Source organism: Pteronotus mesoamericanus, unplaced genomic scaffold (genome assembly GCF_021234165.1).
Source record: "Pteronotus mesoamericanus isolate MK-2021 breed Mesoamerican mustached bat unplaced genomic scaffold, CSHL_Meso_final contig_214, whole genome shotgun sequence".
In the NCBI taxonomy this organism is placed as follows: domain Eukaryota; kingdom Metazoa; phylum Chordata; class Mammalia; order Chiroptera; family Mormoopidae; genus Pteronotus; species Pteronotus mesoamericanus.
Genome location: NW_026555089.1, coordinates 2,147,732 through 2,174,493, shown reverse-complemented (window position 1 = coordinate 2,174,493; position 26,762 = coordinate 2,147,732). Strand labels below are relative to the sequence as shown.

General features: G+C 64.8%; 1 protein-coding gene across 3 annotated transcripts in view; it reads left to right on the top strand.

The window, feature by feature from the left end:
• Positions 1 to 26,762, top strand: part of ANO1 (anoctamin 1) — a 70,310-nt gene that overhangs the window by 16,555 nt on the left and 26,993 nt on the right. For 2 of the 3 annotated variants that reach the window (XM_054570508.1, XM_054570506.1), the window contains exons 3-11: positions 1,925 to 2,023; positions 2,710 to 2,861; positions 4,310 to 4,364; positions 6,712 to 6,763; positions 9,534 to 9,589; positions 12,837 to 12,878; positions 18,169 to 18,233; positions 19,063 to 19,197; positions 22,810 to 22,970. In XM_054570508.1, the coding sequence (XP_054426483.1) occupies positions 1,925 to 2,023; positions 2,710 to 2,861; positions 4,310 to 4,364; positions 6,712 to 6,763; positions 9,534 to 9,589; positions 12,837 to 12,878; positions 18,169 to 18,233; positions 19,063 to 19,197; positions 22,810 to 22,970 (817 nt within the window). Of the gene's footprint in view, positions 1 to 1,924; positions 2,024 to 2,709; positions 2,862 to 4,309; positions 4,365 to 6,711; positions 6,764 to 8,983; positions 9,050 to 9,533; positions 9,590 to 12,836; positions 12,879 to 18,168; positions 18,234 to 19,062; positions 19,198 to 22,809; positions 22,971 to 26,762 lie in introns of all 3 variants that reach the window. The other variant, XM_054570505.1, reaches the window with a different exon arrangement.

Sequence of the window (26,762 nt, the reverse complement as noted above, 5' to 3'; positions counted from 1 at the left end):
GTGGGCCCTGACTCAGCCCGGCACCGTGGGTCTAGAGCGTGGCCCATACCAGCCACACCCCCATTCCGTTGCCTGGTCTCCTTTTGCCATGACTCCCACGTGGTCCCCTCAAGCCTCGGCACTGCGGGGAAGAGAGGCAGAGGGACCTCGGCCTGGGGCGGCCTGGGCTCCCCGCGCCTGGGGTCCCCCTGAGCAGGCCGCTGGGTTCTGTGGACCCCTCTCGGGCCCAAGGAAACCTCGTGGTTCTCTGCTTTTTGCTGTGATGACATCGTGCCGCGGGGCACCCTGGTTGTCTTGGGCGACTGGGAGGTCCGTGTCTGTTGCGTGCGCCTTTGATGGGGAAGCGTGTCATTGCTGTGTTCACACTGAACATGAAGGTCAAGGGGGGACAGAGAAAAAGGGAAAAATGGAGTCGTTAGGGGCATCGTACTGGGACTGAGTGTGGATGTGCGGCCGCATGGCCTGCTGGGAACACGGGCGCCCCCATCGGCTGCCTGCCAGATGCTAGGCCCCGCCCACCAACTCCATGGGGAACAATTTAGAAACAGAGTTGTGTATATTCAAAGTGCGCAATGTGACGGTTTGATGTACATACACATCATGGGATAATTTCCAAGATCCAGATAATTAGCATGTTCATCACCCCCCCCCCCCCCCACAGTCACGGAGTGTGCATGCACGGGTGCACGTGCCGCCTGGGTGCACGCGCGTGCGTGTGTGGGAACAGGTAAGAGCTACTTTCGACAACGTTCAAGCGAGCGACGCTGCGCTGGTGATTCCAGTCACCGTGCTGCACGTAGATGCCCACAACGTAATCCTCTGGTAACTGAAAGTCTGGGCGCTTCCTCATTCCCTCCCCGACTCCTGCCCACCGCTGTCCCGCTCCCTGTCCCCATGAGACTGGCTGTTTTTGTGTTTGTTTTTTTAAGATTTCCCGTTTAAGTGAGGTCGCACAGGCTTTGTCTTTCTCTACCTGGCTCGTCTCAGGGAAGCCCAATGCCCTCCAGGTCCATCCACGCTGTCACCAGGGGTCGGGTGTCCTTCCTATACGTAGTGCTCCGCTGTGTGCATGGACCAGGTTTTCTTTGCCCACTGGTCTGTCGCTGGGCACAGAGGGTGTTTCCACCTCTCGGCTGCCGTGAGCAGCGCTGCAGCAGACGTGGGAGCATGGATGTGTCCCCAGGTTCCGGACCCGCCTCCTTTGCGTGCGTTCCCGGAAGTGGGACGGTGGATCACCGGGCCGTTCTCATCCTCGGGTTTTGAGGGGCCCCGGCCGTGACTCGGTCTCTCCACGCCTCAGTGTTCCCGTCTGTGAACGGGGCCTCAGTGGGGCCTTTCGCAGCCCCTGGCCGGGCAGCCCCTATCCATCCCTGGCACTCGGACACGCCGCACCAGGGAGAAGGGACTTGACCACGTTCACAGCAGTTTAGGCAGAGAGCAGCCTGAACCAGGCCCCGCACCAGGCTGCTCACTCCCGTGAGGACCGGCCAGGCCGGGCATTGGCAGAGGTGTGGCCTGGCCCGCAGAGGGAAGATGCCCAGAGGGGCCGTCATCCCCACCACCCCCTCATCCCTGCTCCGGGACGCGAGGGCGCCGCGCCCACGCTGGGGGCGGGGGCCTCGGCTCTGTGCTGCCCAAGGGTGTCCTCTGTGGCCGCTGCTCTGGGGGCCCTCAGCTCAGCCCCTGAAACTCCCCCAGGTCGCAGGGTCTGGGACCTCCCTCCAGGCTCTCCCGGCTCTTCTTCAATCATTCCATGAGACTTAGCCGCCCGCGTTCCCTTGGGCCACCTACAAGGAGGGGACTCAGAGCGCTGTGGAGAGGGGCCCGTGAGGGGACGGGAGGAAGCCGCCCTTCGGGTGCAGAGGTGGGAATGGCCTCCCGCTGAGTCTGCCCTCGCTGACTGAGGCCTCCTCTCCTCTTCCAGACAAAAATCCACGGGGTTGGATTCGTGAAGATTCACGCGCCCTGGAATGTGCTGTGCAGAGAGGCGGAGTTTTTGAAACTGAAGATGCCAACTAAGAAGGTCGGTGGGGCCGCGTCTGCTCTGAGGCTGGTCTCCAGGCCAAGGGGCCAGTGGAGGGGCCGGCAGAGGCTCTGCGTTGCTGGGAAAGCCAGCCAGCCCCTTGCCTCTGCAGAGACCCTGGCCCAGGCCCTGGAGGCGGTGCAGGCGGGAGCCACGGGACACGCTGTGCGTGATGCCGACACCGGTCGCCTTCCCACTCCGGTGTCTCAGCTGCGCCGTCTCGCAGCTGGTCCCTGAGACTCGTTCCAGTTGTGTTTCCCAGCTGGCTGGGGGTGTTCTTGCTAATCCCCGAAAACAGCGCGGCTCGGGCGCCTGCAGGCCCCGGCGCCGGCGCGCTCCTGAAGCTCAGCTGGGCGTCGGGGTTTTCCGGGTGAGACAGAGGAGGGCAGGGTGCCAGGACTAAGTCACCCTGGCACCTCAAATCCGCGGGGATCCTTGGGGATTACCTCTTTTGAAACAAAAGTCAAGTTTGGAGGAGATTTTCTGGAATGTATTGCCATGGCTCTTTTGGGGGGCCTCTCCTGAAACCGCAGGCTTTCCGGGTCTATCTGGAACCCAGGGGTGCAGGGGGCACCCTGGCGGGTCCCAGCATGCGTTCTCAGGACGGGCCACCTCAGGGGGTGGGACAGTTCTGGGTCGCGGCTCAGCCGATGATGCGGGTCCCTCCTCCCCTGGTCTGTCTGCAGCTGTATCACATGAACGAGACCCGGGGCCTCCTGAAAAAGATCAACTCCGTGCTCCAGAAAATCACGGCCCCCATCCAGCCCAGGGTGGCGGAGCACAGGTCACAGACCGTGAAGAGGCTGTCCTACCCCTTCTCCAGGGAGAAGCAGCACCTGTAAGTGGGCCCAGCCCCTGCCCGGACAGCCCCGCTGTGCAGTACCCCGACCGCTCCCCCCGCCATCGCACCGGATGGGACAAACACCTCAAAGAAGTGGGAGCCTCAGCCCCTGGAGCCTGTTCCCACGAGGGCTCGGCCTTCCTGAGCTCAGCAGAGGCCCCGACAGATGCTTTATAAGGCCACTGTTAATGGAGGAATTAAGGGGGCAAAGAGTCTTGTCATTCTGCTCGGTGACACTCAGGGACACTCACGAGGGCACAAGCAGGGCAGGCGTGGGCCTTGGATCACAGCCCCAAAGCGGTGGTCTGGGCGCCCTTCCCTCCCGCCCGGCTCTGTCCCTCTCGGGAGGTCCCTGGGGAGAGGGTGCGGTGGCCACCTGAGGCGGGACCTGAAAAGCAGCCCCAGCTGAGGCCGAGGCCCCAGGGGACTCAGCAGCCAGAGGGGTTGCCTGGCAGTGCCGCACCTGTTCTGGGAATCGCCACGCCCACCCCCCGCTCCCTCGGGGCAGCGGGGCATGGCCACCTGGCCTTCATGGGCCTCGCGGGGCAGAGCTGGAGCGGGGGCCGCGGCGGGAACAGAGAGCCCCGGCTCGGGAACGCAGTGGGGCTTTGACGGCGCGCCGTCGGGGCACGAGGGCTTCCGGACCCCCGCTGCCCTCGCGAGGCGTGGAGACCGGGGCCTCGGCCTGGCACCCGTGTTAGCCCCGGAGCAGCGGTCACGAGCCTCGCTCCATGCAGGTCCCTGTCCTCCTGGGTGTAAGAAATAAGAACAAAGAGAGAAGAAAGTGGCCCCGGTCCCACTTCTTCCACCAGCTTCAGGACCAAGCCCTGGGGCAATGGGGGGAGACCCTCGTTCCAGGACCCCCAGGCCCCGCGCCCGCCCGACAGCGCCTGCCGGGCCGCCCAGGCTCATCTCCAGACTCTGCAGGGAGGGGCCCCCGGGCTGCCCCCGGCTCTTCCTTAGGGAGCGGGTCACTTGTCCCACAGATGGCTCTCTGCCCTCAGAAGCGTTAGGCAATCTCCAGGTGGCCCGAGACCCCAGAACCAAAGCCATCTGGAGGGTGCAGGGAGGCGAACCTAAGTGCCGGGAGTGTGACGGCGGAACGGTGCCGTGCCCACCCCCGGCCGTCCTGAGCCAGAGGCCGGAACCAGCCCACGGAGGATGTCCTCAAATCTAGGCAGGGCCCCCCCGCCCGGCCCCAGAGGCCTGAACACACGTGCCACCTCTGGGGGTCTCCCGGCCTCTTGGAGGATTTAGTGGGGGTGCGATGCGGGGTTGGGGGAACTGCCTATTTCACATGCCCTGGGTCTGGCCACTGCTGGGCTGCGGACGGCTTCACCGTGTCCCGGCCGGGCTCTGGGGACAGCGCGGCTCACAGGGCCGCGGAACCCCGGGCAGCCGACTCCAGCGAACCCGCTCTCCTCCTCTTCTCGGTATTTCAACAGATTTGACCTGTCTGACAAGGACTCCTTTTTCGACAGCAAAACCCGGAGCACAATAGTAAGTATCTCCTGAACGTGAGAATCGAGAATCGTGAGAATCTCGGGCTGGCCAGCGATGGCCCGAGGGAAGGGGATGGTAATTTCATTTCAGAGAAACTCCCCTGGTAGGAGAGGCTCTAATTGTCTGTGACAGAAATAATTAGAATAATAAAGTCGAGAGGGCTTCCAGGGGCCCAGGGGACCACCCAGCGCCAGCGGTGGGGGGAGGGGGGTTTGAGGGAGGAGGATGAGCAGGAAAGAGGGAGGGGGCTCCAGACCCCTCCCCTGTGAGTCTGGTCTCTGCCGCTGCCGGCTCCTGGCCCCGCCCCCGCCCCTCCTCCCCCCGCCCCCCTCCCGCCTTTCGGGGGAATCTGCGGTCCTAACTGCCCACCTGCCCCCGCCCCGGCACGGCCCAGAGGCAGGCCGACAGGAGTAGTGGCCGTGGCAGCCAAGTGGGTTGGGGTAGAGACCCAACTCTTTGCCAGAGGAGCAAACGGAGATCTGAAATCCAACCAGGTCACCCTGCCCTATTTGAGGTATCGGTTTAGTGTTTATCCATCGGCCGCCAACTTGTCTTGTCCGTCAGCCAGGCTGGGCCGTGTGCGGCTCAGGACCCAGCTTCTTTCTAAACGAGACACGAACCTGGCGAGAACTCTGTCCTCTCCTCCCTGCCCAGGGAGCCCAGCCCGGCGGGGAGAGGCGCCCCGCTTGACCTTGACCAGGTAGCTGCCGCTTGTGCCACATCCCGAGACAGGAGGGTGGCCAGGCCAGAGACAGTGCTGCAGGTCACACTGGCGTCGGGGGCTGGGCCGCGGGCAGGACAGCGGGTCCGGCCCTGTCCACCCTCCAGAGAAACTCTTGGTGATTCAAAACTTTGCTCTCGGTCAGTCCGGCTCCGTGGTCTCTGGTTGCCAACAGCATTCAGCATTGGAATGCGGTCATAGGAGGCAGGTAGGAGCTGGGAACAGCAGGGAAGGAGCCGACGTGCTGGTCGTGGGACTCGGACCTGCAGCTGTGGACACTAGGGAGCCATAGAAGGTTGCGGAGCACGGTGGAAGATGAAGTCAGATCTGTCCCACCAAGATCAGTGCCAGTGGCCAGCTGTGGGAGGGCAGATGGAAAACGGATGCACAGTCGGGGCGGGCGCTGTGAACAGGGCCTTGACGGCACGCGGATGGGAGGAGGCGTTTACAGGAGAATCCGCTCGGTCAGGAAGGGGCCACCGATCAGATGAGGGCCTGCCGAGAGGGAGCCCCCTGAGTGGGCCGCTGAGCCCCCGGCGTGCGCCCAGGGCCGGGGGGCGGGGGACCGTGGGCCTGTGGTGAAACGCACTCCAGGACAAGACAGCAGAATCAGAAGGCAGAGCGGCAGGAATGGCCGGCGCTCTGCGGCCTGCTCGCTTAGGCCCCGCTGGTCTATATCTCAGGACACGTGCTCCTGGCAGAGGGCACAGCCAGGGTGGAGGCCCCAAGGCTGTGGGACGGGGTTCGGGGAGCGCGAGGAACGGCCAGGAGGCCAGCGGTGCTGGGACAGACGGGGTGGGAAGAGGAGGTCGGGCTGCGGGGCCTGGGCAGCCACGGGAACCTGGCCGTTGGCCTTGCCCGAGGGAGTGGGATCGCACAGGGTTGGGAGGGCAATCGGTGGGCTCTGCCCGCACATCTACGATGTCGGGTCGATGATTTTCATCCCGTTTTGCACATAGGGAAACTGAGGCACGGGGTGGTGAGGTAGTTTGCCCAACGGCCAGCAAGTGGTGGAGGCTGGGCTCGGACCCAGGCAGGCAGACTTCCCAGCCAGGGCTCCTGAGGCCACCAGCGAAATGTTTTGTTAGTGAACGCAGCACGGAGCTGGGGTGCAGCAGGACCCCTCAGGGGGCGGGGAGCTTCTGCTAGGCACCCCGCGCTCTGCTGCACCTGACTGTATAGGATGGAATCCTGACACCTGCCCGCCCCGGGTTTCTAGAACATTCGTGGCCACACTGGGAGCGGCCCTGCTGGCTGGGTCCTTGCGCCTCTGAATCCCAGCGCAGCTCTCAGCCAGAGGGACAGTGACCCGTCACACAGGGCGCAGGGGACAGCCCGTGACCCTGCGCGACGGCGCGACACAGAGCCGGTGCTCTGTGAAGGGAAGTAAAACGTGGGACCCCTTCACAACACGCTCACTCATCCCTGAGAACATCGGCCCCGGACGCTGTTGACCCAGCATCCTCTGCAGGGTTGGCTGCGGTCCCTGGAGAAGGGCGGGAGGTCGCCACGGGTCGCTGTCCGGGCCGCGCTCGCCCCGGCCCCTCTCGGCGGTCACACGGCCGTCCCTGCGTGCCGCTGCAGCGGGGGTAACTGTCCACCCCCTGCTTGTCTCCCCACTAGGTCTACGAAATTCTGAAAAGAACAACGTGTACCAAAGCCAAGTACAGCATGGGTAAGGACATTTCTGGGGCCTGACATCAGCGCCGGTTCCCCGGCGGTCATCTTGCCTCGGAATCATCTCCGCGGGGGTGGGCGGCGGCTCGGTGTCTTTTTAGGGGGGTTTGATTTAAGCCTGGGAGACAGTTTCTGAACGGAGAGCCGTCGGGGACGGGGCCGCAGGGCAGGTGTACAGCGGCGCCGAGGTCTGATTCTCTCTGGCCTGGGGCGTTTCTGGGGGCGTCCAGAGCCTGCGCTGCCTGGACGCTGGGGCTGACTGGGCGTCTCAGCCCTCTCTTGACCCTCACAGCCCTGCAGGAAGTAGGTAGGGTTCCTTCCAGCAGAGTGGTGGCCCAAAGCAGCACCCCATGCCACAGGCTGCCGGACATGCTAGAGGTGGAGGGTGGAAGGCGCCCCACCAGGCAGCGCAGCCCCCGTTAGACCTTTCTGGACGGTGCTCCCCTTGACGCATGCCTGATTCCGGAACCTTCCACAGAACCCATCTCAGCCCGGCTCCTCGGGGGCCAGGGTACAGAACTCCCCAAGCCACAGACACGGCACCTTACTGATTAAGCACATAGAGGGGGCTGCCCCCCACCTTGCCGACAGCTGCAAGCTGAGTTTACTACCTGGGGCACTTCAGAGCCGAGGCAGGGGTGCCTCTGTGGCCGACTGCCCTCCCTGAGCCGTGCTGCGCCTGCCGCGAACCGTGCTGGCAGTGTGGTGGGCCACGCTGGGCAGGCTCCTGAGGTCTGAGGCGGCGGCGCGGGGCCGCCGAGTGGGTCTTGTGCGAGCAGAGTCCGTGCGCTTGCTTCCCAAGGAGGGAGCTGGGGGTGGGGGGCGAGGGGGTGGGAGCGGGGAGGGAGAGCGGGAGAAAGAGTAGAGTGCTCGGCAGGGGGTGGTCTGGGACAGGCCCAGGTTGCAGGGCAGCGGGGACGAACCCGCCAGGGTCAGGTGGGTGACGTGTCCCCCGGCCGGTGTGACCGATGGCCGGACCCAGGGACACCCTTCCCTTGAAATTCCTAAGCCCGTATCCTCAGTCAGAGGGAGCAGGGCCTCCCCCAGGGGCTGAGAGGAGCCCAGGAGAACTCTCCCCACAGGCCCGGCCCGGCCCGCCTTCCACGGAGCGAGCGCCCCCAGCGTGGCCCGGGCCGCAGACGGGGAGGAAGTGTGGGTCTGGCCCCCCTGCTGCGCCTCGGAGCTCGGTCTCCCTCAGGGCCCCTTCCCGAGGGGACACGCGCGGTCTCTGAGGGGGTCCGGGCCGCCCCCCCGGAGGTGTTCCCTGGGGGGGGGGCGCTCTGAGTGCTCCCACCGCGTCTCTAGCAGAGCAGCCCCAGAGGTCAGAGCAGGTGGAGCGGGGCCTCCTCCGCACCCCCATCTCACGTGGCGCCTTGTCCGGCAGCCCCACTGGCCTTCAAATCATCCATTTGGCGAACGATGAGCCGGTCCCTGTCCGGCCCCGGGTGCCCCCTGGCCCCAGGGCGGTGAATTCTGGGGGAGGGAACAGGCAGACGAACCAGACGCAGCAGGTGGTGGCCTCGCTGCGCAGGGGGCGGGCTTGCGGGGGTAGCCGCACGCAGTGCAGGGCGAAGGCCCGGACCAGGGACGTGAGGGCTAGACGCAGGCCCCTCCGCGTGGGGGGTGCCCTGGGAGCAGCGAGGCGCCCGCGACCAGGACCAGACCCCACGCCCCTTTCTTACGCAGACAAACTCTCGCCTGCGCGGTTTACTCACACGCTCCCACCTCTCCCTGGTCCGGATTGCTCAGTGTCCCTTAGAGGCCCTGACCCTTTCAGATCACTAATCAAGGACATGGTCAGTTCTAAGGCCCCTTGCCCACCAGTCTCACAGTAGCAGAGAGGGGGCCAGCCAGGTCGCCTAAGACCGCAAAAGCCTCTTGGGCCTGATGGCTCCGTGACTTCACAGACAAGACACCCTTCAGCGGCGCTGGGTCCCCCAGATGCGTGTGGCGCAAGCCCAGAGCCCCCGGCACCCCTGTGCCCGTGCCCAGCTCCGCCTTCCTGTCTCACCGCACCGTCTCCAAGAGCTGCAGTCCAAGAGGCGCTGGCGTGGTTGTTGCTCTAAAGCACGGGGGCAGGGCCTGGGGTCCGCACGTAAACGCCTGGCTCTCACCCCGCGGCCCAGGAGCGCCGGACCACCGCACGCTCTCTCCCCAGACGCAGCTTTGACCCTTTCAGGCCCTTTTGCATGTAACTAATAGCCGGATGTGTAAACAGGGCAAGGAGAGGGAAGAAAGAAGGACCCTACCCTTTTAAATAAAAGGCGGAAATGTGGTAGATACGGTAAGTGCCTCTGCCCCCGCGTGGGGCCCGCAGGCCTCCTCTTGGCTTTTCCAACCAACCTAAAATCTAATTCCCAATCGTACGTGTGTTTCTGACGCCATCCATTCGCCCATCGTGTTTTCCTCATGATTCAGCTTTTCTAACCACTTACAACCCATCCTTCTGGTCTGCAGGCTTGCCCTCCAGCAGGCGGGGTAGTTGGTGAACTGCAGGTTTGGGGGCTCCTCCTTTCTCCCCGACGTAACTTCCTCTTGGGGGTCTCCTCTGTCTCTTCCTCATTCTGCCAATAGAGCATGTTTTTGTCATCTAGTCGGACCCGGGGAGGAAGCCCCGGCGAGGTGGCGGGCGCTGTGCGGCTAGGTGCGGTTGCGGTTCGCTTTGAGAAAGTCCCCGGCGACCGAGGCAGCCGCGGGAAGCTCGGACGGGACACGGAGCAGCGGGACACTGCCTGGTCCATAACCCTCTCTCTGCCCTTATTTTTAAGGCATCACGAGCCTGCTGGCCAACGGCGTTTACTCGGCTGCGTACCCCCTGCACGACGTAAGTGACCTTGACACACACAGTTTATCTCCGCGTCACTTGACTCCCCAAATCCCCACGGGCCACCCCCCGCGGGGGAGTCCTAATTATCCTGCGGTCTCGGCTTCCTGCTTTGCCTCTTCTTGAAATGTCACTGTGCGCGGGCCTGCTCTGTTCCCCCCACGTGGGAGCCGACAAGTGACATGGACCTTCTTTTCTCACAGACCAATGCCACCAGAAACATTTGTGGCAGAAAATGCCCCAGCTTTATCTGAACCTCGTGGCCAGCTGGCCCACGAGATGGCCCCCAGCCCGGCCTCGCCTCCCCGCCCCGCCCCGCCCCGCCGGGTTCTGGCAGGATCGCCAGGGCTCTGCATGTGCCTATCTCTGCAGAGCAAGTGGCCGGCTTCCTGAGCTGAGACTCCAAATCCCCCGGGACCCCCCTGACAAATATAGCCTGTGGCCGCAGCCGGTGCTGTCTTGGCCTGGTGGAGAGAGCGAGATGATTCCGTCTTGTCTCTATGGACACAGGGACGAGAGTTCAGCAGGGCGCTGGGAATGGGCCGTGGGGCCCGAGCAGTGTGGGAACCCCGGACAGAGGCTCTTGAACTTTCCAAATGTGCTTTACTGCAAAGACTGGGATCCAAGGGGCAGGGGAGAGGGAGAAGCCGGGCCTGAGACCTGGCCACGCGCTCCCCTCTGGCCCTCCGCGGACGCAGCCCCTTGTTCTGCCCGAGCCTCAGCGTCCCCACCTGGGATCGGGAGCAATGCCGGCCCTGTCCCATTGCCAGGGATGGTGTGGGTTCAGAGGGGGTCACAGGAACCGGAGGGTTTCGGCAGCACTGGAGAAACCAAGGGCGCTGGCACCGCGGAGCGTGACCTCATCCCCATCCCCTCGTCCTTGAGGCCGACTGGCTCCCCACCGTGTGCCCTCGTGCCTGCCGTTCCTTCCGCCTGTCATGCTCCTCCCGCCCCCCTGCCTGGCCGACGCCTCTCCCCTCCCCAGGGCGGAGGGCGGACACAGCATCGCGTCTGCCCCGAACTTCCCTTGTGCCCCTGTCCCCCGCACCGGACACGACGTTTTGGCCACCACTCACTGCATGTGCATCTCATGAGAGCCCTATGCTGGCGCATCGTGGGTGCTCGGTCAGCGGGGTGTTGATGCGGGCTGGACCAAGTCAAGTGGCCTCGTGGCCAGATGAGTGTTTTGAGGGCGGAGCTCAGAGCCGCACAGGCCCCACCAGCGTTCCTGGCTCCTCCCATGAAGCTGGGGCCCTAGAGTGGTCTCACTGACCCATCCGCCCACCGGTCCCACTCCAACAGCAGGTGCTCCGCTGGGCAGCTCCGCCCGCCGGCACCAGGAACGCAGCCCTGCCCAGCGCCGGCCCCCAAATGTGTCAGCCTCCCTGCCTGCTTTGAGCTAGCCCTTTAAGACTTGAAAGGGAAAGGGGAGAAATCCACTTCTCTGAGCACCTACTGTGTTTAGAGGAGCTTTCTCTTATTTAATTTGGAGAGTCAGAAGGATTTAATAATTTGCCCGAGGTCACACGCCTCTAGGGGGAGCCAGGGCCAGCAGGCAGCCCTCTGACCCTGCGCTAGGCCTCCGTCTCCAAGCGGGACCACCACCTTGTCCTTTCCTGGAGGCCAAGTGCACACCTCGTCTCGGTCTTCACCGCCACTCTCGCCCAGAAGTTGAGCCTGCCTGCAGTTTAAGCTGACTGTCCCCACTTTACAGACAGGGAAACCGAGGCTGGAGCTGCTGGGACGGCAGCCAAGGAGTGGAGCCCAGACGCCTGGGTTCTTTCCAGACAGATTATGGACTTGGAGCATCTTGAGGGAAGACAGGATCTCACCTCCGTGAATTTTCCGTACAATCGAGGGACGCCCACGTCCTTGCGTACCGACGGCTGATGCTCAGACGTCACTCTGAGCAGGCCCAAGTGCACCCTGTGCTCTGAGACGGAGGGCACTGCCGGCAGCGAGGGCGCACGCGGCCCCCGGTGGGCACGGGGCGCTCGGCGGCATGCCCTGTAGCCGTAGCTCTGAATCCACGCGCCCCCCCGCCCCCGCCGCTCCGTCGCCTACGCCACCGCCCGCTGCCCTCCGTGCATGGCCCACAGCATCGCCACTGCCGTCCAGCAACTGGCTTACTGCATTCGCTCGCTCTCCATTCATCCATTCGGCGAGAACACGTGTCAGCAGGGGGCGGGCGCCCGCCGGACAGCACCCGCGTGTCCGCCCTGACGAAGGACTTGGCCCTTCAGCGGGCCACTCAGCAGCGCTTGGGCTTCCTTCCTGGTTGACATCTATGCCCCCCCCCCCAGGGTCACCCGCTAATGGGCCTCTGCATGGAGGAGACGCTGCAGGACACCTGGGGCTGTCTCGGCTGCGGGGAAGAACCACAGGGAAAGGCCAGAGGTTGGCCGTGGGCGGGGGGCTCCTTGGGGGCTCCGGAGGACATCGTCTCTCCCGCTGTCGGCGCATCCCCGCCTCAAGGCCGGGGCGCCGGGCTGCTTGCCGGTGGCTGGGCCCTGCCCACCCAGAGGGGGCTGGGGGCTGGGCGGCCGGGGTCGTAGAAGGCGCCGGTGAGCAGAAAGGGCAGCAGACAGGCCTCCGAGCTCTGTCTGCCCGGCGATCCTCGGGGCCAGCCCCGCCGGGCGCTCACAGGGCCCCTCTCCTGAGGCTCCTGCTCAGTCTCTGGCGTCAGCGCCAGTACAGGGACGCACTCTTGACCCTCAGACCCTCCCCTTCGGTTGGACTTGGAGATGGGATCCGGGCCCCAGGTCGGATCAAAGTCAGCCTCCTGTCCTCAGGAAAGTCAGCGAGCCTCACTGCTTCCATCTGTAAAATGGGAGATTTGGGCTCCCTGGCATCTCTGTGTAGAGGGACCATGTCATTTGTCATCCCTCCCAGGACACTTGAGAGTGAAAGGGGCGCCCCCTGGACGGGACACTGGGGACGCGGCCCTGGGACCATCCTGCAGAACGGGACTCTCCCGCCCCAAAGACCCGTCCCAAGGACCTGACCAGGGTCCCTTCCAGGGCTTCACGTCTGGGGGCGGGGGCGGGGGGAGTGGGCAGGACGCACAGGCTGCACAGAGCGCTCTTTGTCACAAGGAGTGGGGCCCGGCCCACCTTCCGCGCTGTGACGTTTCGTCCCAGGATTATCTTAACTGTCAGTGTTTGCGGGGTTTGTTTGGAAACATTAGGAATGGGAGCCACTCGAGAGCCCCCTTTGGTGAGAATGTCCCTTTTCTCTTTTCAAACAGGGAGACTACGAAGGTGAGAACGTGGAGTTCAACGACAGAAAGGTAAGTGGCCGCGGAGGGAGAGGAGGTGCTCTGGCGGGGCCTGGAGGGTCCCCGGGGCCGCGGGAGGGGCGGGGGGGCCGGGGCGCTCAGGCGGCCACACGAGGGGCGTCTGCGGTCACGGGGCTTCTGCTCCCACGTCTGAGGGAGCACGTCGGCTCCGTGCGGTTGATGTGTTTTGCGCCTCTGATTCTCGGAAGTGTCGGCAGGTCACTGTGCGCGTGTGTGAAAGGCGGTGTGTCCCCCCCAGGAAGCCCCCCCGCCGTGCCCCTGCCAGGCCCTGCGTCGCAACCAGGATAGTCACCTCCCACCGTCTCCACTGGCATCTGGCCTGATCCTGCCCTGCCCCCGGGCAAATGAGCCTGGGGACCTCTGAGACCACCTGCAGAGAGAGCCCCAGCCCCCAGCAGCGCCCTGGTGTTCAGCCCAGTGTTTCTCAAACTTACTTGGCCTGGAACCCTTCCTAATGGGCAAGTCACGAGCTGGAGGTCGTGGGCTGCGCTGGGGAAGCGCCGCGCTGCGGGTGTTCCTGATTCCAGCCCCCAGGCTCTCCAGCAAGTTCTTTGCCTCCCTCATCGCACGTAAACTTCCCCCAACGGCCATCTCTCCTTCCGCACTCCACACTCCGGAAGGTTCTGTCCGGCCGCCTTGCACGCGTGCCCACGCCCAGGCACCAGCCTTCTCCTTGCCTCTTTCACCCTTCTCGGTTCCCCAAGCAGGCTCAGACCCCCCTCCCTGCGTGGAGCAGCCCCCGGGCCAGTGTCCCGCTCGGCCCTCTGCCCTGCCCCTCGCCCCCAAGAGCGGACCCTTCCAAGGTGGCGGGTAGAGTCGCTCCCCCAAGGACCTCACGATCGGGGCCTTGTCCCAGGTCTCAGGGGCTGGAATGTGCTCCATGCCCACCTCCCTCCAGCCCCCCATCCACAGTTTGAAACCTCTGCTACTTGACACAACTTGCCCGCACAGGAATCCAGCAGAAGATGCTATCGGAGTTAGCACAAAATTACATATTTGGTTATTTTTAGTGGGACATCTGGCATTCGCCTGAGACCCCATGACTTGCCGCACGCGCCCCCGCCCCCCACGACCCCTCCACAGGCCCGGGCCCCGGCCACCGCGGCCGCCCCATGCAGCCGCGGCCCCTCACTGCCCCACTGGGGCCCGGCGACCCCCTTCTGGCCCGAGTCCATGCTGCAGGCCCTGGCCTTGCGCCCGCGCTCCCCGCGCGCCAGCCACACCGGCCGCCTTGCTCATCTGGAGCCTGTCGGCCGCTGGGCAGCCCGTGCCAAGGCCGCCCCGTTCAGTCCCTTCCCCAGGAGCTGGCTACCGGTCACTGCTGCCTGCTGGCCAGCAAGCGCAGCTGCAGGGCCCCGTGCCCCGGGTCCTTCCTGCCTGAAGTGCTGCCCACCCTCGCCCACCCCCGCTCAGGTTTTATGTCCCAGCAATGAACGCAAGGCCTGGCCCCCGGGGGTAGTCAGGGGGTATTGGATGGGCGGGTGGACGGATGGACGGGCGGACAGACGGAGGTTCGGGTGGATGGATGGGTGGATGGATGGATGGATGGAATAAAGGATAAGCGGGAGGGAGGGAGGGAGGCTGCCCTAGATGGTGCTGGTGTCGTAATTCAGAACCTTTGAGGGTTCTCATTCTCCCACGATGCCTCCACGCGTTACCCGACCCGTCTTGGGATTTTTTTGCTTTTCCAACGAGAGAGCCTGTGGCACCCTGTCCGTGGCAGAAGCCCCGGGCGCCTGACTCCAGGGATGGGACAGAGAGGGGTCACGCGGGCCAAGGCCATGCTGAGGCAGGGGAGCGGGGCCCCGGGCACAGGCAGGCAGGGCCCGCGCTGTGGGACGGGGCGTGGCTGCCCCTCTGCGCCCCATCGCCCCCTTTAGGTGTGGAGGCAGCTGCTCCATCCTGGGCCGGACTGGGAGCCACGGGGCCCTGACCCAACCCCCCTCCCGCCCTCCCACCTTCCCTCCCTTCATTCCTTCGTTCGTCCCGCAGTTCCCTACTGGAATTCTGTCACCTGCCCCAGGCCTTGGTCCAGGTGCCGGGGATCACAGGCCAGACACGCCCGGCCTTCCTGGGGCCTCCATTCCGGGGGATGTGGCAAGGGGCCCGCACACGCACTGCCGTGCAGAACGGCGCCGGCGCCCGCATGTGGGCCCCGGTGGGAGGTCTGAGCGGGAGCGATGCCGGCGGGTGGAGCAGAGGTCGCTCAGAGGGCTAGGTGCCGGGAGGCTCTGGGTCCCTGCGGCTGGAGCCACCAGCCACACCCCCCTGTGCCTTCCTGGGGACCCGCGTGTCCCGTCCCCCTTGTGAGGCTGGGAGGCACCCTCAGAGTTGTGCCAATGGTAACAGGGTGATTGATGTTCTATCCTTGGCAGGAAGAAAATTCCGCCGAGGAGAAGTGGCTTGGGTAGAAAGCCGGGTGTGCCCCCGTTTGTCACGGCTGTCAGTGGGTGGTGGCTGTCCCGAGTAGGTCTGGGAACACGGTGACCGGCGTGACATGGCCATGCCTGCGAGAGGCTCTCCTGGCTTCTCCCCCGTGCCTTCCTTTCCAGTCTGATCTTCCTCCTCTCTGCCCCTCCCCAGCCGGGACCTCCCTGTCCCTCCCTCCCGCTGTCCCCGGCCCCTCCCCGCCTGTCTGTGGCATGAATCAGCGACTTTCTGCCTTGGGGAGGAAGCTGCCAGGACAGCCAGGGCCGCTGGCTTTTCCAGAGGGGCCGTGCGACCTCCCCCAGCCTGCTGGCTGAGCCGGCCGTCCACGGAGCGCGCTGTGGGCGTCTCTTCCCTCTCTGCGCGAGCCGCGCTCCGCCTGTCACAGCGCCCCCCGGTGCGTGAGCCCCGCTGGCGTCACTCTGTGACCAGCTGGAAGGACAGTGTCCTTCAGCGTCAGGGAGGCGATGGTCTCGGAGAGGAAGGCCCTAGACACTCTCCGGGATTCGGAGGGGCTGGCCTGACCCCACTCACCCACCCAGGCCTCGACGGTTAGGGTCTGCCCAGGACCACCCCCGAGGGGCTGGGAGAGGCCTGCCCAGGACGTCCCCTTCAGGCTCAGCAGAGCCACCGTCCCCCACCCTGGGAGCACAGCTCCAACGGCTGGGCCCTGTCCCTTCCCAGACAGCCGGGGCGTCCTTGCGTGCCGGGCCCTTCCGGAAGCTGTGGTGGCTCACCCCCAGCAGCGAGCCCTGCCATTTTCCTGCCAGAACTTGGGGTCCTGCTGAATGCACCCTGTTCATACCACTCCCAGAGGGACTTTGGGAGCGAAGGTGGCCACCCCTATAAAGCCCAGAGCTGGCGAAACGCAGGGTTCTGGCAGCCAGGCTCACGTGTGACTTATTAAGACTGCGCTTTGCTCTCCTAAGCTGTTTCCCTCCCGCTGTGGGGAGGCGTGTGTGCTGACAGCTGAGGACACGCAGCGCCTGTGCTCTCCAGAGTGTTAGTCCTCAGCGCTGCAGGAGGAGCCCGAGGGGCGGAGAGATTCGCCCGAGCACATGTCTGGTCCCTGGGCGCTGGACCTGCTCAGTGAGCCCCTCCCACCTTTTTGTGTATTTTTTTAAAGATTTTATTTAGCAGGAGAGAAACATCGACATGTGCTTGTATCTCGCGCCCACCTCCTGGGGACCTGGCCCGCAACCCAGGCACGTGCCTTGACTGGGAATTGAACCAGCGACCCTTTGGTTCACAGGCCGGCGCTCAATCCACTGAGCCACACCAGCCAGGGCCCCTTCCACCTTTTTAATGTTTGAAGACATACATGAGAACATGTTTGCACATAGAAATGCACAGAGTCGGCGGGGTTCAGCGCAGGCTGCTGTATCACAGAACTCTGTAGCTGGGGGCTTACACAGCAGACATTTATTTGCTCTCCGAGTTCTGGGGCTGGAAGCCCAGGATGGAGGCACCAGCAGGGCGGGGTCCTGGAAGGGCTCTCTTCCTGGCTTGTGACGGCCACCTTCTCACTGTGCCCTCACATGGCCTCCCCTCCCGGCGTGTGCGTGTGCGTGTGCGTGTGCATGGAAGAGGGAAGCCCCGATATCTCTTCTTAGGAGGACACCAGCCCTATCACATCAAAGCCCACCTTTACGGCCCATGACCCTCATTACCTCCCGAAAAGGCCCCGTCTCCAAACACAGTGATATCGGGGGCCAGGGCTTCAGCGTGAATTTGGGGACAGACATTCAGCCTATGGACACAGAGTGCTTGGTGCGTGTTTTCACGGGGCTGCCACAAAATCTAAGCAGAGGAGACCCCCCAAAATCTTTAATTGCACATAGGCAACAACCCCCCCCCCAATTTTTTTAATTAAATATCAAGAAAAGGAAAAAGGCCACAAAGCAAGCAGCAGCGTACGGAAGAGACCAGGGCACCCGGGTGCGTGCCCGTGGCGTCCCCACGCCGGCCTCTTGCCCAGCAGGGACAAGGGGCCGCGGCACCAAGGGCCCCAGGTGGGTCCCGCCTCCCCGCCAGCCAGCGCGTGACCTTGGGCTTTGAGCGAAGGTCAGAAACGCGCGGATGACCCGCGTGCCTGGGATTTCATTCTCCAGCCCGCAGCCCCAGCACGGTGTCTTCCCAGGACACCGCGTGCGTGTCTGTGCAAGGCTTCCTAGTGCCGCTGTCATTACCGTCCCGCCCAAAGCCCCGGGGGCGGGGTGTGTGTCGGCTTCATTTATTTTACTCAGCGTGTCAATCAGGCAGCTCATCTCAGGAGACACGCGGCGAGCTCTTCGCATCCCTTGCGATTTTTTAAAAATCCTGCCACTTGTATTTCTTTGCTCCAAAGCCTGATGGGTTCTGTCCTTTTGTCGCAACGGCTCCGCGTGTGACAGGGACGACTGGGAAACCTACGCAAAAAAGCTGGACAGGGTCAGGTTGTTTAGATCAAGTCCAGATCAGGTTGCAAAGGGTGAGGACCCCATGGAGGTGCCAGGCACCTGTTCCATCCCCACCTTCGCCTAGAAACATAGGCTCATTCTTGCTCAGGGAGCCCCCACCCCCGCACTGGCCTCCAGCGGTGCCAGGCCAGCGCCCGCCGAGGGCGGCTGCTCTGGGGCCCAGTTTTTCCGTGAGCCTGTCCCCCACAGAACAGGAGCCTGGGGGTCAGGGCCGTGTCTGCCGAGTGAGTTCACCCCACGCCCGGCCTGGGACCTGGCCCTTGGCCGACTCTCGGCGAGTGAGTGTCGAATGAAAGAACGGTGTCACTGTGAGCGGGGACATCGGCTCCGCTCTCTGGGGCGGGAGCTGGGGGCACCGCGCTTTTCCCAGCCGCCCACTGCTTTCTCTCTCCCAGCTCCTGTACGAAGAGTGGGCGAGCTATGGGGTCTTCTATAAGTACCAGCCCATCGACCTGGTCAGGTAAGACAGGGCGGGCCTGGCTCCTCAGGCCGCGGCTGTGGGAGGCCACGCCCTGGTTGGGTGTCAGCTGGATCAGTGTCCCTGTGTGTTCCAACTGCCCTGACTGCCCAGTGCCTGGGGAGCTGCTTGAACCTGAAGAGCCTATGGAGAGGACTCACATTCTCCGGGCCGGCCCAGCGGCCAAAGTTTAAGCACTTCATTCAGACTCCCCGGAGGGTGGGCTCCCCGTCCCACTCACCAGCTCCTCCTAAACGCACAGCCGGGCTGGACTCAGCTGGGCAACCAGCAGGGTTCTCGTGTTTCTGTGTCAAGAGACAGGAAAGAGCTGCCTCAAAATGTGTCGCCTCCCAGGGCTTCTCTGTCCCAAAGGCAGCAGGGGCCAGATTAACAAGTGTGTGTCCTCTGGAGATGTGCAGACCAGAACTCAGCCCCCCAAAATTCATCTGAGCCCATCACGGTGCCAGATGCAGTTAGTGAGCGGAGCGGGGACTCTCCTGGCGCCCCCTGTCAGGAGAAAGTTCCAGTTCCCTGCTGGGCAGGGCTTGGAAGGGAGCGGGCACCCTCCTGGGGCCGTCCACCACGCCCACCGGCATGGGCGTTACAAACCCCCTGCCAGGGCCCAGGAGGCGGGGCGTGCAGGAGAAGCAGAGAGCACCCCCAGCCCTGGTGGCCGGCTCAGAGCCCCGCCCCCGCTCTACTGCTTGGTCCAGAGAACGGGTGGCCCCCCTTGGAGCTGTTCCTTGCAGGGGAGGAGGCCGGGGCAGGTGTCCCCAAAGGCACAGACCGAGGGCGAACACATGTCTCTGCTCGGCTTTGCCCCACGGTGCAGGAAGTACTTTGGGGAGAAGATCGGCCTCTACTTCGCCTGGCTGGGCGTGTACACCCAGATGCTCATCCCGGCCTCCCTGGTCGGGGTCATCGTTTTCCTGTACGGATGCGCCACCGTCGACGAGAACATCCCCAGGTAGGGGGGCCCAGGCCCGGGACACACCACAGCCCCTCGCCCGCTGCAGGCCTTCCGGACTCGGCCGAACCCGCCGCCCGCGCTCCGCCCCACAGACAGGTCGCACACGCGCCGCCGCCAGGACCGGAGGCCTGGGGCAAGGGGCTTCGTTGCCATCTGCAGAGCGGGAGTCCTTTTCGGACACGGGCACCCTAGGAGAGCGGTCCCTGACCTTTGTGGCACCCAAGGCCGGTTTCGTGGAAGACAGGTGCTCCACGGACGGGGGCGGGGAGATAGTTTCAGGAAGGTCAGGCGAGCCACGTTCCCACTCACCGCCCGCTGCGCGGCCCGAGTCCTGACAGGCCCGCCGGCACCAGCCCGGGGCAGGAGGACGCGGTTTCTAGTTGAAAGCAGACAACACAAATGCCCAGCTCCTTTTCGTCCTCTGAAGTAGTTTTCACCCTTTTAGTTTTCAATAATCATGTGACAGGGAAATTCACCGCCTCCTTGTGAGGTCAGGAAGTGGGACAGGTGACATTCTGAAGCCTCAGGCAGGGGACTCGGACTCAGCCGGCTGGCCAGGGCTCTCTGCCTTGCCCCCAGGCTCACGGCAGGAGCAGCAGACCAGGCCTCTGAACACGGAGCCCACGCTCCCGCTGGTCACCCCGGGTGGGGCCGGCACAGGGCTCCGAGACGAAGGCCCAGACTCCAGCCCGTCGGGGCTCATGCGGGGGCGTGAGTCTCCCCAGACAACAGCCAGAACGTGAGTGAAGCCGCAGGGGCTCAGAGGACGCTGTCCTCACGTGCCTCCCGTCCTTTCCAGACCTGTGTCCCCCAGACCTGCCAACGCTGGGCAGGCCCGTGTTTAGAGGGACGGGTGCCGCTGGCCCTGCCCCCCGGGAGCTGCAGTCTCTCAGGGAAAGTCCCAAGATGTCAGGTCGGTCACCTCTCCTGTGGCTCGGCTCCCCTGCACCTCCGAGGCCGAGCTGTGGCCTGGCTGGGGCGTCCGCCGTTCCGGTCGGCGAGGAGCCAGTGCCTCTCACCTGGTGAGGACGCTGGGCTGCTGGGACCTGCCGCCCAGAGAGGCCACATCCCAGAAGCCTCTGTGTAAACAGTGTTTTAGCACATGAAGAGCGCCTAAAATATGCCACCCACCCGGAATCAGACGCTGAAGGAATTTGGCTAGTGTTCCCCGGGGTTATTTTGGGCATAGGCAGGAGAAAGCTTGTCCCTCTGTCTGCTAATGTGACGTGAGGTCCCCGTGCTTAGGTGCTACTGTAGCAAAGATGACAGTGGCCCAGGCTTGGTGGGGATCGCACACCAAAGCCCCAAGGGGCATGGCTGGCAGAAGGTGCCCCTGGTAGCCGCTGGGGACTTCACCTTCCTTCCTCCCAGCGGTGGGGCAGAGCCAGGAGACTCCGCCCAGGGAGGCAGGGGTTCCCCAGCAGGGGTGCCGCCTCCCATCCCACCGCCGGCCAGAGGTGGATGGCACTTCTGGGGAGTCCTGAGGCCCGTCTGACCTTGGCCTCCCCCGGGTTGGTGCCTCAGGGCCGCGGGAGGTGCCGCTCCCCTGGGCGCCTGATCCGCCCCTCCGCCCACTCCAAAGAACAGGCCATCCGTTCCTTGTCTTTATTTTGGCCGAAGGTGGTGAAGGGAGAGGCCGAGTGTTTAAAACAGGCAGAAAAAGGCTTTTTGTCTGGCTGACGTTGGCGCTGGCAGGGAGGAGGGCGTTGGCAGAGATGCGGGCCCTGGCCCTCCCCGTCCTGCCCCCCCACACTGGCTCCTTCTGCCTCCCAGGAGAGGCCCCCAGAGGACAGGAAGCTCAGGAAGGGCAAGAGATGGGCCCCTCTGGGTGGCTCCTGAGCCTCCTTTCAAAATCCCCGCAGCTTCCGGTGCATCTATCCCTGTAACAGCCACGTGGCGTCCGGTGCTAGCACGGTGCCAGGGCTTCACGTGCGCTCTGTTGAATCCCTCTGGCACCCAGTAACCTGGGCGCTTTTTGCTCTCGGCACCCCCTGCTGCAGGTGGGGAAACTGAGGCCCAAGGAGTTGGAGCAGCCTGCCCAAGGGCACAGAAACCCCGTGTGCTGGAGCCGGGACTCAACCCCAGAGCTGGCTAGCGCCATGCTGCGCCACCTCCTGCCCGCGCCTGGCCCTTGTGCCTGTGCGCGCATGCGCACGCACTCTCACGCACGCCAGTTCCCCCGGGGCTCCGAGCCAGCGCCTTGCCCGCCGTCCACATGCATAGCTTTTAATAAGCACCTGAAAGGACAGGACTGGGCGGGGATACCCACTGTGTGCTGGGAAGAGGAGCCCCAAGAGCCGGTCAGCGGACATTTCATAAAGCCGGCCGCCGTGGGCCAGGCACGATTCTGTGCGTGAAATCGTGCGTCAGAAACTACTAACAAAAAACCCCCACCGCCTGCCAGCCAGCTTTCGCCCGGGTGACCACCACTTCCCGGGGAGCGAGCGCTCCTGCCTGGGTCCCTGAGAGCGCCGCGTCTTGTCCAAGTCCCCGAGTCCAGGGCGGAGGGCTGGGCAGGCCAGAGCTGGCGGGGGCGGGGCGGGGGGCTTTTCTGGCCCCGCCCCCCATTTCCAGAAGGGGAAACAGTCTGGGGTTCAAGGACCTGGCTCAGGAGTGCCGGGGGCGGAGCCTCCTGGTCTCAGTGGGGAGCCCTCCGGCGGCCTCCTAGCAGCAGATAGCTGCGCAGGGCACGGGCTTGGTGCACACGGAGGCCAGGCTCAGTTCCACTGTGCTGTGTGGCCCTGAGCGAGTGACTAACCCTCTCTGGGCTGTGTCCCCACCTGTGAGGGAGGCTTGTGTGTCCCAAAGCTGTTCCGGGCCGGGTGTAGGCTGCTGCTGGCGCTGCCCACGGCCTTTGGTACGGGCAGTTTTCAGTGTCAGCGGGACCCGTGTCAGGGGTGGGCCCACCACCCTGTCCCAGTGCCCTGTGTTTCCTGCCAGGAGCTGGGCCTCGCCCACCCCCGTAGCTCTTGGACATGTTCTCATTGACCCCACGGTGTCCCCACAAGGACAGGTGGAGACCTGCATGGTGCCCAGGACACGGCGGGGGCTCGGGAAGGCGCGGTGTTCCTGTCGCTTTGCCTAGATCTCCCTCGGTTCCGGGGCCTGTCACGGCCCTGGCCGGCGCGGTGTCCGCCTTGACAGTGCCCAGGTACTAGAGGGAGGCTTCTCCCAGAGGGGACCCAATGCAGCCCACAGGTCCACCTCTGAGGGGACCGCTCGCGGGCCCCTCTCTGGCCGCACAGCAGATCTGAGTAGGTCCACGCCCAGGCCTGGCGGCAGCAGGGGCCGCACCATTGTTCAAAAGCCACAAAGGATTTTAAGGCAGTGCAGTCAAGCGTGAAACGGGGCGCGGGGCCCTCCTGTGTGAGGGCCCTGCGTGAGGGCGCGGGGCGCGTCTCCGAGGCTGGCCCTGGGCGCAGTGGGGCTGAAGCTGGCGGGCATGGCTTACCTGTGTCCCCATGGTGGGGACCGAGGGGCCCCCGCCGACCCCCAGCGCCAGCCCAGCGCTTCCCCCGCCCCAACACGCCTCCCGGGAGGCACCAGGCGCCGGGGGCCGGCGGGGACCCTGCGTGTCCGTGCCCGGGACTCTCGGCGGCCCTCTTCCAGCAGGGAGATGTGCGACCAGGCACACAACATCACCATGTGCCCGCTGTGCGACAAGACCTGCAGCTACTGGAAGATGAGCTCGGCCTGCGCCACCGCCCGGGCCAGCCACCTCTTTGACAACCCGGCCACCGTCTTCTTCTCCATCTTCATGGCCCTCTGGGGTAAGCAGGGCGACCGCCCGCCGGCCCTGGGGCCGAGCGCTGCGCGGTGGGGCCTCGTGTCCTCCGGGGGGGGGGGGGGCGGGCCGCAGGCAGCGTGTGCTGGGGCGAGCAGGGAGGGGGGTGTGGAAATCACCCCCCGTTTATCTGCAGTTCCCGGGGCCTGTGCCTTGTTTCACACGCAGACAACTTATTCTGGCCCAGCCGGGAGCCCCTGCCAAACGCCAGGGCAGGGGGTGCTTTGCTCTTAGAAACAGGCCTGTTTCCTGGGACCAGGATCTGCTGGCCCGGGAAGGCGGCTGTTGGGAACAGGGAGGGTCTGGGGCGCTGCATTCCCCCCTGACTGGAGGCGACCCCAGGGCACGCGTCTCCGTAGGTCCCTGCAGCGTCCCTGTACGCGCTGAGTGACTGTTTTATAGGAAACGAAGCCAAGGCCCCTGAGGTCCGGGGGTGCCTGGGGTCCCTGAACTCAGCGGCCAAGGCAAGGGTTGAAACGTCAGGTCCAGGGACTGAGCCCCACCTCCCTGAGCAGTGCTCCCTCCACTGCCTGCCCCCGACCCCGACGTGGGCCCAGGGAGCCCCGCTAAGGCCTCCTGGGTGCCCTGCCCAAGCTGGCAGGCTCCCCCACGGCCGGGCATAGCCGCACGACACAGCGCCGCCCTGACAGATGCCCAGCCTGTGCCGCCCGCGCAGACCCTCAGCTGGGCTGGCCGCGTACCGGCCGGTGCCCGTTCCTGGGCCCACCTCAGGTGTCGCTGCCCCCCTGTCCCCTGCCAGCTGCGGGACCTCAGGCGAGCGGCTCCTACTCCCCAGGCCCCAGGCTCCCCGCCCGTGCAGTGGAGGTAGTAGCAGGGCCCCTCACAGGCTGGGGCGAACCTTGGGGCGTCCCCCGGGCCGCGCTGGGAACTGGCCGCGACGTTGCGCTCACTGGTGTGTCCATTCAGCGAGCACTTGCTTTTTGAAACTGTGAAAGCAGCTGACACCCTAGGAAATCAAAGCCCAGAGGGAACCTCTCGTCTTGTGCTCGGGGCCCTCTGTGGACCGTGTCCCTTCCTCTTCATAAAACAGCACCGGCATCCGCATGCCGGGTGCCCCTCTACATGTTCCACGGGGGGTGGCCCATTCGTTCCCCCGTGGCTGTAAGAGCTGGTACCTTCATGACCCTGGTTGGCAGATGGACTCACTGAAGCAGCGTTCCCAAGCTGACCCCACTAACCAGGGCAGAGGGAGACGCGGCCGAGCGTTTGTCCCCCAGCCCCGGGTGCTCCGCCTCTGCGCCCTGCTCTCTCCGCCCGCGCCCCTCACTGGCTCTGGCCACACGCAGCTTCCCGCCTGCCTGGCTTCTTCCTGACGCGGCCACCTCGCGTTTATGCGGGACCGGCTCCCTCCTCCGACCCAACTACCCCTGCCCCTCCCCGGGGCCTGCGCTGGGGGCCGGCTGCGTGCCCCCGGCCGTGGGGGGGCCGGCCCTGGCTGAGGCTCTGAGAGCCCGTCCCGTGAGCCCACGCAGCGCGCAGCAGGGGGGCTCCGTGCGTGTCCCTGATGTGGACACGGAAGCCCAGAGAGGTTAAGGGATGTGCCCAAGGTCACACGGCTAAGAGATTCACGACAGGCACGACAGGGCCGTGCCTGTCACACCTGCCCACCCAGACACCCTCCGGGCCCCGCTCTGTGCCCCCTGGGGAGCAGGGGCTCACCCAGAGCCACCGTGGGGGCACCCGGCAGTCCCGCTGCTCGGCCAGCCAGCCCCGCGGGATGCGATTAAATTCACCAAACCGGGTGCAGCCCGTTCCCTGCAGCCAGTTCGCTCACGTCCCGCTTCTTTATCGAGCACCTGTGTGCATAGCGGTGCCGTTTTATGCCCTCAAAGACACGGGCCAGCCCTTACCAGCAGTCCCATCCGTGGGAGAACAGCACGTGGTTCCCCCCTGCAACCCCTCCCCCGCCACGCCCCGGAGGGAAAAGGCGAGGCTGTCCGCGGTCCGGCCCACGGCCTCCAGCTCGCTGCCGCCGGGGCCACGGGCGGGCCCATCCGCCCGACAGGGTCCTGTGCGAGCTCAGCCGACACGCTCCCCTTTGTCGGGGGAAATAGCAAAAAAGCCAGACCGCTCCTGTGGAGCACTTACTTGAGGAGAAAGGAGGTTATTATACACGAAGACAGAAGCGACAGGAAAGACCCCACTGGGCTGAGAAGTGTGTGTGCCGGGGGCCAGCCGCCCCTGCGCAGTGACAGTGACCGTCCCTCCATCCCTGGGTCTGTCACACCTGCTGTCAGGCGTCATTAGCAGGGATCTTGGTTGTCGGTTCTTTCAATCCCGCGCTCGCTTTTTAGTTCATTACCCTCTCAGGGACTGTCTGCCCGCTGCTGTTCCCTCACCCACCGCGTCCTCCTCGCTCTGTCCTCCGGATGCTAACGTTTCTGCTCGCACGGGGACAGAGAGCAGTCCCCACCGTCGCTGCTGGGCGGGGAGCGGGCTGTGTCCCCAGGGGCACGGCCTCCAGCCGCTGTTTCCATCTCGCGCCCCCTCCGCGGTGGGGTCCAGCCGCCCCCAGGGGGTGACACGCTGGTCCCGGAGGCCACAGCTCCTTCCAGCTGCCTGGACTTTATGACGTTTCAAAGCCTCAAATAAGGTGTCACGTGAAGCAACTGCGAGCCCCACCCCGCCGTTCTCCGGGATCAGTTGTCTGAAATTGTGCCACAATAACAGCTTTCAACTGCCCGTCAGTTCCACACAGAACAAAGGAGGTTGCTCGAGTTGAGCCCGGCCGCTGAAGCTGGAGGAAGATGGCCCCAGCTTCCATGAAACGGCAGGGGAACCCTCCCCCAGGTCTGAGTGGAGTGGGCAGGTGGCCCGGTGGAGTCACCCTGAGCGAGGTGGGGACGCAGGGACAGCGATGCTGTGATTTTCTGCTGGAATTAGAAGGCCAGGGGCAGGTTCATGAGCCAACACGTGTTTGGGGGACAATTAAGGAGGGAACCTGCTGACTCAGTGAGACAATGAAAGGCAGAGGCCTCGGCGCCTGAACTCCACCCCACCTTGCGCTGACAGGCGGGATCGGGCTCCGCGCCTGCGGTTCGTGAGGAGACAGACGTGTCCCTGCTCTCGGCTCCGAGAAAAGGGATGCGCGCGGGGCAGACATTTGGCCACTGGGAGCGTGCAGCCGGCCTCTACTCTCGGGGGGTTGCATTTTGAGGAGCGGTGGGCCCTTCCCTGAGGGAGTCAGAGCAAGTGACCCACCGGCTCCCGGTGACCTGGGCAGTGGGAAACAAGTCCCCAGCCCCTCGCCAGGGGTTGGGGCCAGTCATGAGGCTCCAATGAGCCCACTGGAACAGGAGGCAGCTGGAAGGCCGAGCCGAGGGTGTCTCATGAAGCCTGCAAGGTCATGCCAAGGTCACAGCGGCAGCGGTCAGGGGAGGGCCCTGGAAGGGGTTCGGTGGCCAGCGAGGTGGCATCAGACTTAGGGACGCCGGAGCCGCACACAGGCCACGGCAGGGCCCCAGGGCGTGGGGGGGAGGCGCCGGGGGGGATGAGCAGCCAGCGCACCCGACAGGCAGGGGAGGATGGAAGGACGGACAGGGATGGGTCCCTGTCCCAAGGGCGACCCTGCACGGCTTGTTCCGAACGCCGTCCGTGGTGCCGGGGACCAGTATTTTAACAAGCTCCCCGGGGTCCCGGTACCGCGGATCCCAGGCCCACGCCCCGAGGAGCCCTGGAGGGGCGCGGACAGATTGCCCGCACGGCCCGTCCTCTCTGCTTTCCGGTGTCTGGCAGGTGAACACACGGGGAGGTCTGT